Source organism: Lipotes vexillifer, unplaced genomic scaffold (assembly GCF_000442215.2).
Source record: "Lipotes vexillifer unplaced genomic scaffold, Lipotes_vexillifer_v1.1 scaffold440, whole genome shotgun sequence".
NCBI classification, from domain to species: domain Eukaryota; kingdom Metazoa; phylum Chordata; class Mammalia; order Artiodactyla; family Lipotidae; genus Lipotes; species Lipotes vexillifer.
In genome coordinates this window covers 854,050-863,166 of record NW_006778543.1, presented here as the reverse complement: position 1 = coordinate 863,166, position 9,117 = coordinate 854,050, and the positions used below count along the sequence as shown (strand labels likewise).

At 39.7% G+C, this 9,117-nt stretch overlaps 1 protein-coding gene across 1 annotated transcript in view; it reads left to right on the top strand.

Annotated features, from left to right (window-relative positions):
• COL14A1 (collagen type XIV alpha 1 chain) overlaps positions 1-9,117 on the top strand; it is a 231,472-nt gene that overhangs the window by 181,706 nt on the left and 40,649 nt on the right. Inside the window, exons 41-42 of the mRNA XM_007451664.1 lie at positions 5,761-5,814; positions 6,552-6,623. Of these exons, the coding sequence (XP_007451726.1) occupies positions 5,761-5,814; positions 6,552-6,623 (126 nt within the window). The remainder of the gene's footprint in view (positions 1-5,760; positions 5,815-6,551; positions 6,624-9,117) is intronic.

Below are 9,117 nucleotides of genomic sequence, written 5' to 3'. Positions count from 1 at the left end.
CCCAAAAAAAAAAAAAAAAAAAAAAAAAAAGCTTAATGATTCTAATAATCAGCTAGGTTTTAGAATCACTGGATAGTATATTATGTTAAGCCCTTTGTGTGTCAAAGTAGTTTCTTGGGTAGAATATTGCTGTTGTTGTAATTCACTGAAGTCACCATTGCAGGTTACTAAAACTATACACGTTTATATTTCTATATATACATTTAACTTATATATGTAATATATATATATTTGTACATTAAAAAAAGTGTATTGTGTACATATATAAAATATATGTATATGTTTATATAAACATATATATACACACATACGTGCTGTGTGTGAGAAACTGAAAATTCCCCAGTGTGACTCAACATAGTATCACACTCAGGACTGATCTTGGATCTCTAACCTGGGCCAGTGTTTCCAGAGTCTGTGGCTTTTTACCCCTTGGCCTCTTAATCTGGTGGTTGGTCTTAATCCTTAGTTGCAAGTAAAGCCTTATTTCCTATGGCTGACTGCCACGCTGGTCTCTTGCCGTTGCTCTCAGGGTTGAAATTGTGCAGATGGAGTTTCTTCAAGTGTGTCTTTAGTCCTCATTGCTTGAGTTTGTTCCGTTTCAACAAACAAACTGCTGCTTACAGATCCCACTCTGCCCGAGAGTGTGGTGTCCGTCAAAGGACCTTAACAATTGGCTGTGTTACTGCCGATTACGGTTCACCCTTGCAGGCTTCAAAGAAGGCATGGATGGCGAATATCATAACTGCATCACTAGCTCTGAGTTCTATTTCTGTTAGCTACATAAACATAAATATTCTAGCTTCTAACTTTAGTTACAACACACTTTGTGGGCACATCTTTCATCCTTTAGACGCTATAGACACAGTACCTTGAAACTACAAACTTTTTAAGAGCCTACAAAAAGTGCTTGCCACCTGAAAAAAGCATATGTGTTTGCTCTAGTGTATGGAAAAGAAAACTGAAAAACTGAAAATTAATAAATTAGTTAAATGTTTGTAAAACATTACACTTTGCTAACTTCAACCATGGTTAAATTTGTATTTATTCGAACATCAGTGATTTTTGAAAACATATTTTGGATAGATTTCCTTTTGCTGATAAATCATAGCCAACCATAACTTAATAAGTTGCTCAGAGCCAAATGTTTTCAAAAAAAATTATAAAAAGCCTTTCAAGTTTTTATAGCAAAAATTATTTTTAATGTGGGTTGTTGGTGCGTATTAATATTTTGAGGTGGGAATCTCAAAAAGGAAAAATGATTGGAGCTACTCATGTTATAAAGCACCTCTGTTTGTAAGTGGCTGATTTTATGCGCTTTAAAAAATAAACGTGTCGGTTTAAGTGAATTCTCACATTATGCTTATTGTTTAATCTTCTATCTCCTAATATACATTCTTCATTGCTTAATTAACGTTTTCTGTTTTTTATGAGGGTGCTTAATCCACAAACACACATGTACTGAGATTGGCTTCCTGATATGAAATGGATAATTTATAGATCTAGAAATGTTTGGGGAAGTGCAAACCCATTTCTAGCTGTTAAGGGCTGAAAACGATTCAGCTGGCTTTGATTAAAGTGAAGCTGAATCACAAAGCTAGAATTTGCCGATTATTTTGCCATGTAAAATGCAGACATTTTACACGGTTTTTCTTTTCACCAAGTTTATTGCTTTGATATAAAGAGCTGACTGGCATGTGAGGATGGGCTGTAATGTGGATGCTGCAGTGATACCTGAGCAGGGAGAGTGATGCAGTGTCCCAACCATCCCAGATCCCTTGACTTAAAATCCACCTCTCCTGTGAAACCCCACACCTGGATTAGGTGCCCTGCCTGCATGTTCCCATGGAATCTTCTAGTCCATCATCATAGCTCATTGTCATTTACTTTCAATTGTTGACTTTTCTCAAAACCGTCACCTCCTTGAAAAGAAACTGTCTTGTTCATCATTGTCTACCCAAAACCTAGCAAAATGCCCAGCACATAGTAGTTCTGCAAATATGTTTCAGTAATGTGACAAATGTGAGGCTTACAAGTAAAAAAAATCTTTCAAAGATAAATTTAAAGTGTGATTCAAAAGTTATAAAATAAAACTATGTGATGAAATTGTGAACTTTTTTAGGGTTAGGAAGAGATTTGGGGGGAAAAGGGCTTTGCTTATGTTTCTAAAATAATATTGAGCCTAACATCCTTTTAATTATAACCAGGTATAGCAAGTAAATTTTCATTTGGAATGAGGGAAACAAGAAACTCACAGTACCCTTAAGAACGCCTTTATTCTTGAGCTGTTATATGTAAAAATGTGCAGTCGTTCATGACATTCCATGAACGAAAGAGCTAGAGTAAAATGCACTGGAATGGATGCTACTGGTGCCCCGGTCAGAGCCCCTTTACCTGGCAGGTGTACTGCATCCCCCGGCTGCTGTGGGTTTGACTGCTAACAACTCAGTTACCTCTTCTACCAAGAACTACCCTTGGAACTGCCACCTTGGCTCCAGTCAATGACTAACTGATGTGGGTACATAAAACCTTGCGGTAGGTCAACCCTGAGGTGTAACTCACACTCCAGAGCTCCCCATGGGGTCAGACTGAAGCCAGTCTTAGCTAAATCCAATTCTAACCTAACCTCTTCGCCTGCCCTCTCCTGCCTCCTTCATACCTAAAAGCTTTCTCCCAAGAACACTCCCGCTATAAATCAAAGGAACAACAACCCAGTCTGCTTCTAGGAAACCACCCCTCAGATAGTCACTGAAATGAAATTTCAACTTCTGAGCTAGATAACTCCCGATCCCTTTCCTCCAGGCTTGTGGAGGGTTCAAGAGCAAAGACGGATAAGATTGGCATCCCCCACCCCCTCAGCCCACCCTGTGCTTTTCCGGACTAATTATACCTGAAATTCATATTTATTTATTCAACATGATAACCAGAGCACTTCTTCCAGGTGCCTCAATTTTATTCAAATTTAACTTTTTATTAGGACCTATTTTGTGCCAACCATGTACTAGGGAGGTGTTAGGAATGGAACGGTGAATAAGACATGATTTCTGCCCTCAAAAAAAAAAAATAAAAAAGAAACCTCAGCTTCTGAGGATGTGCTTTCGGTAGAACACAGAGTGAACAAATGTAGTCTCTTCTCTTGAATTGATCGCACAGAAGCAATAGCCTCTCGGCCAAATTTAGCTCCTGTATAAGAACGACATTTCATCCTCTTCGCTTCCAGATGATACACGCGTGGTGTCTGTAAATCAAGTGAATTCAAAACTGTTCTCTAGAGCATCCTTCCAGAGCCACGATGAAGGAGAGCGCTGACAGATCATTGCTTTGTAAACTCCATGATTGGGAGAGAGGAGTCAATGTATTATTTCCTGCAGGTCTTCCTTGGAATAATGCAGTTTTCTTTTCAGAGAGTATGACATGGCTTGCCTCCCTCTATGAATAAAATTGCCCTTGCTTGTTTCTGAAATTTTTTTTTTTTTTTTTTCTCTCTGGACACAGCCTTGTAAAGAGTCAGGGAGGGCTTCCTGCAGCAATGCTACACTTGTGACTGCTGGGCCGTGGTATGGGCTGTGTGTCATGTGTGGCCTTACACTCGAGTGTGTGTTTGCTTCCCCTCCGGTGCTGGAAGAGTTTTAAGGCAGGAAGCAAATGGTGTCCTTTGAAAAATGTCTTCTTAAATTATTGACTGTGTGCTCCGAGTCGCTTTTTTTCTTATGTGAACTTCATCTAGAAAATAATAGTAGATTTAAAAAAAATTTTTTTAATGGTAAGGCCTCCTAAGTTTTCTCACTGACCAGTTGAGGGAGTTGGGCTGGAGGAGTTCTAAGGTTCTGTTTTTCTTTCACATATTCTGATTTTTTTACACCCTCTTCCTGGATATGCTATATTTAAACTCCATGTAAGATAATTTCTTTCAACCCATGTCAGTATTAATTTTTGTTGTTTAGCTAGCAGATCCAAAGAAGGAGGTGTGTGTGTGTGTGTGTGTGTGTGTGTGTGTGTGTGTGTGTAATTTAATCTGTATCAGGGCCTATCACTGAAGCTTTCTGACTTAATAATATTTTTGAATGATAGAGAAAAAAAACACTAGCCTTTATATTAGTGTAGGATAACTGTTATAACAAAGACCCTAAAATCTCAGTGGTTTCAAGCAATTAAAAAAAATAAATGAAATAAAGTCTATTGTTTGGTCACAGCCAGTGCTGTCAACAGAATAGGCAGAGGAGTGGGGCTGTGGGGTGGAGCTAGTCTCTAATCCATACAGTCACTTAGGGACTCAAGGTCTTTCTGTCTTGGGACACTTTGATCTTCAACATGTGGGCCCTAAAGTTTTTAAAGAAGGGGAAAAGAAAATGGAGGATTACCCATAGGAAATTTTTATGAACCAGAAGTGGAATTGGCCGCTTTCCACGGGCCAGAACTCAGCCCCATGGCTCTAACAGAATTGCTGGAGCGGTAGGCTGGGAGATGTTACCTCATAATGTGCCCAGGCAGAAAAGGAAAACCATCAAGATTGGTGGGTTCTAGAATCCTCTGCCTTAGCTGGTTTTAAGACTTGCTAGTATTCGAGCTTGAGAGCATGATGAAAGGGCCTTGCTGACCATTGCTTTTCCTATCCTACCCCCTCTTCATGCTAATTTTCATTTCGTACCTTTTCTCCCAACTCACACCATTTCCTTTCATCCAGCCTCATCTTGACTCTCTTTTATTTGTTACCTTGACATAAGGAGACATAATGTGAATGTGGATGGGGACCCCTAAGGAGAAGGATTTTCATGAGCCAGATAAATGGAAAAGACAGCTCACTGGAAAAGTGGCACACATTTCAGAAAGGGAATTGGGAGAGGCAGCAAGGAAGCCAGGAGATGCTGGTTTGAGTTGACTTGAGATGAGAGTGGGTTATTCTAGTAGGGGACAAATCCCAAGATGAAAAGTCCATTTCTCCATGTAGTAGAAAGTAATGTCTTGAACAAAATTTTATAAACTTATTATAAAATTCAGATTGAAGATCCTCTCTCATGTTTTTAACTGCATTGGAAGGACCAGCACCCACAATTAAGAACTACAACCTTTTGAGAGTAAGTCACTCCAGCTGTTCTATTTTTTTTTTAACATTCACATAAAAATAACATGCACATACACACATTCAATAATTGAGGAAGATACTTTTATAAAGAACATCGTTTGCTTTCTGCCTTAAACTCTTCCATCATGGAATGGGAAGCAAATATGTACACACATTCAGTAAACCTGCTCAGCAGTCAAAACTGTATTATTACAGCAGGAAATCCCCCCAGATTTCCCCCAGGCAGCTCCTGAAGAGCTGTAGAGTTCCAGATATTGTAATACTCCTAATTTGTAATATAGATTCCTGTGACAGGGATTCCCTGCCCCAAACTCCCTTAGGTCCAGAAAGACACTAATTTGTCTTTTTGGCTGGTCATTCATGACCAGAATTGATCTCCCTTCTCACTTGTTATGCTTAGCTTAATAAAAAGCACTTTCTGGAAACAAGTTCCTGTTTATGTTTGTAAGTGGTATCTCTTACACCTAAAATTCTTACATAGGACAATGTCATAGAGCCAACAGACACCAAAGTCTTTGCCGAGAACAATTCCCATGAAGGGTATAAAAGCAGTGAATCCTTGGAAGTCCAGAGTAAATGACAGGACTTGCCCCCAGATATTAAATGGGATTAAGTGCACCTTTTCTGAAAGCCATGTAAAGCAACTGCATGGTTGATACACCATGTTTTTCTTCCCCCAGGGCTTTCCTGGAAAGGATGGATCCTCTGGCCCTCCAGGACCACCAGGGCCAATTGTAAGTATTTCCAGGAACTGCTGGGATATAGTACTGCTTTAAAGCAATTCATCTCTTTTGAGAGATTTTCTTCTGCCAAACCTTTCACCTTGGCGGCCATCTTTGCTATAGTGTAACAACTCATCCCTTGGTACAGAGCTTTTCCTAAAACATCCTTAAAAAATAATGTATCCATGTGGCTTGATTATTCTCCCTCTGAGCCACTTTGCCATAAGATCACCTGCATTGATTTACTTTTATTAGACACAGATAAGACTTGAATTATGTTTTCTTTTTAAATTTTTATTGGAGTAGAGTTGATTTACAATGTTGTGTTAGTTTCAGGTGTACAGCAAAGTGAATCAGTTACACGTATACATATGTCCCCTCTTCTTTAGATTCTTTTCCCATATAGGCCATTACAGAGTATTGAGTAGCATTCCCTGTGCTCTACAGTAGGTCCTTGTTGATTATCTATATTCTATATAGTAGTGTGTATATGTCACTACTATATATAAAAAAGGCTTGAATTTGAAAGAACTACATCTAACCGACAGAGTGGAGACTTTTCCAAAACTGTCTTCCTTACTTTTGTGGTACGTTAGTTGGAAACAGGAATGAGCGGGGAATCCTGAAGGCTTGGTGTTGGGCGGGGAGGTGAGGTTAACTGTGCATGTTTTTTGCTCTTTCTTGAGAGCTAGCTGTTTTCGATGAGAATGAGTGAGTCCTCACCTTTGCTCCATATTCCTGTCTATTAGGGCATTCCCGGAGCCCCTGGAGTCCCAGGAATCACAGGAAGCATGGGACCCCAAGGCGCCCTCGGACCACCTGTGAGTATGTGGCTGTAGCCAGTCAGGATGGTTGCCCAGTTATCCCTCTGGTTTCTTTATGTGTTTAAATTTACAGCATCTTTTTTGGTCAAAATGTTTTTTTCAGGACTGGATTCTGTGGGTATCCATAAGGAAAACAGAGAATCTCCTAGGATAAAGATTAAGATCAGACTGTCCGTATATCATGGCTAAAGACAAATGGTCCCAACAGGGAATAATCTGCAGCTAAGTTTCTGCTTATATATATTTCCATTGTTTGTTATTCTGTATTTGGCTAAGTCAACTCAATGCCATCTTTACAGGGACTGGGTACAATACTGTCTGTTAATTAGGCCTGTCTCCTGGGTGAGAAATACAAGGCTGGAGAAAGTCAAGGATTAGTGAAAATGGGAAGGGATTTTTCTTTTCTAAATTCTGAGAGAAAGACAGAATTTGCCATTAAAACACACACTCACACATTCGCGAATAGTGGTGTAAATGAAGGCCCAGTGAATGGAACTAATTACCTCCCATTTTTGTGCTTCTAATCTCTTAGGTTGGTGCTTAAATGTGATCAGTGGAGGGGGTAGGGGTAGGATGGAGGAGAAACAGATGAGCTTATCTGGGCCTGTTTCCTCATCTGCAAAATAAGGTTGTTGAAGGTACAGCCTCCAAAGGCACACTTGGCATCTTCTGTGACTTGCAAATTGTTCCTTCTGGGTGCAATTATTAGTCAGCCTTCTGATATTATCTGCGAGGTACCAAATCTGTATCCATAATCTAAAGCAATTGAGAAGTGTCAATGTATATACATTGCAGATGTGCTAAGGATTCATGGAACAGTGAAATCTGAAGGGTGAGGGTAGGAGAGGTTAATGAAATAGATTTCTACTCCATGCTGTAACAATTACCACAATCTCAGGGGCTTAAAACAAACAAAAATTTATTATCTTACAGTTCTGTAGGTCAGAAGCCTGATATAGTCTCACTGGGTTTTAAAATCAAGGTGTCAGCTTTTCCTTTCTGGAAGTTCTAGGGGAGAATCTATTTCCTTGCCTTCTCTAGCTTCTAAAGACTTCCCACCGTCCTTGGTTTGTGGCCCACTTTGAAGTCAGCAGTGTCGCATCTCTCTGACCATTTTTCCATAATCGTATCTCCCCTCAACATAGCCCAGAAAGTTTCTTTGCTTTGAATGATGTATGTGATTACATTTGGGCCACCCAGATAATCCTAGATAATCTCCCTACATTACTTCAAGATCCTAACTAAATCACACTTCAAAGTCCTTTTGCCACATTAAAGTAATATATTCACAAGTTCTGGGGATTAGGGCATGAACACTTCAGGGGCCTTTTTCTGCCTACCACACTGAAGAAGGCGTAACAGAAACACTGGTTCTCATTCAGAAAGAAACTCTCTCCCTCTAGCTACTCAGATAGTCACTCTTTATTCTTGAAACTCATTTCAATAAAATGATTTTGCCCTCAGGGTCCTATTATAGGCTGTGATTCACATGACACATATGCAGGTACACAAACACACATAAGACACGAACATAAAAAAATGCCTCCAGATTTTAGCAAACACATCCTAATTTGCATACTCAAATAAAGCTCTCCTTAGTTGTCATTTTACAAAGCCATATACTTATGGAAGATAAATACATTGTCATGGTGCAAAACCCTTTTAGATCCCCTCTTTTCATATCAAGTTGCTAATGGGTCACAGAAGAAAATTTGATTGCTTTATCCTCACACATCTTTTTCTATTATCTCTGCTACCAGGCTTCAGTCCACTTCCCAAAATGTGCTCCAGGAAACAAGAGTTCCAGAATATGTCAGCAGGGCTCAGAGACCAAGGGGTTCTGGGAAAGAAATCTCAGAGACAGTGTATACTAAATCTGTTTCTCAGAAAGTCATGACAAGTTTTAGGATAGCAAAGATTTTGAGGGACCTTAAGGTGAAACAAAAAACCAAAACACTGGTTTAACTTGGTTAGACAATAAACAAATGTATTTGTGCAGTTTCCCTTAACCCAAGCTGGGCTGACCCTAACCGCAGAGGGATGGAATGCGATAGGAAAGAACAGGCTCTAGGAGTACTTGGGAGAGAACAGTGGGGTGTGGGAGGAGTAGAGTGAGATATGAAATACATTAGGTAAGTAGGACCCCACCCTGCTTATCCATCTGGCCTTTTGTAGCTGTAGAATAGACTTTAGATATGGGGCATAGAAAAATAGCAATACATTTTTTCCTGGAAATAAAACACTTGTTAATAATATTATCTTCTGTTGTTATGAATCAACAGAAAAAGGCCAATGATGGTGGCATTTATAACAGAGACAGCACTGGGTATTCTCTCAAAAGCCAGTTCTCTGAACCATCCAGCCCAGACTTTTCCCTGCGCTTTGGGCTGGGAGGAGCCATATGCCTACTGGCTGCCAGACTGGCGTGTCTAGTAAAGTAGGCTCAGTGTCATGGTGTAAAGGCCTTGATTGATTTCCCATGGATGTCTGT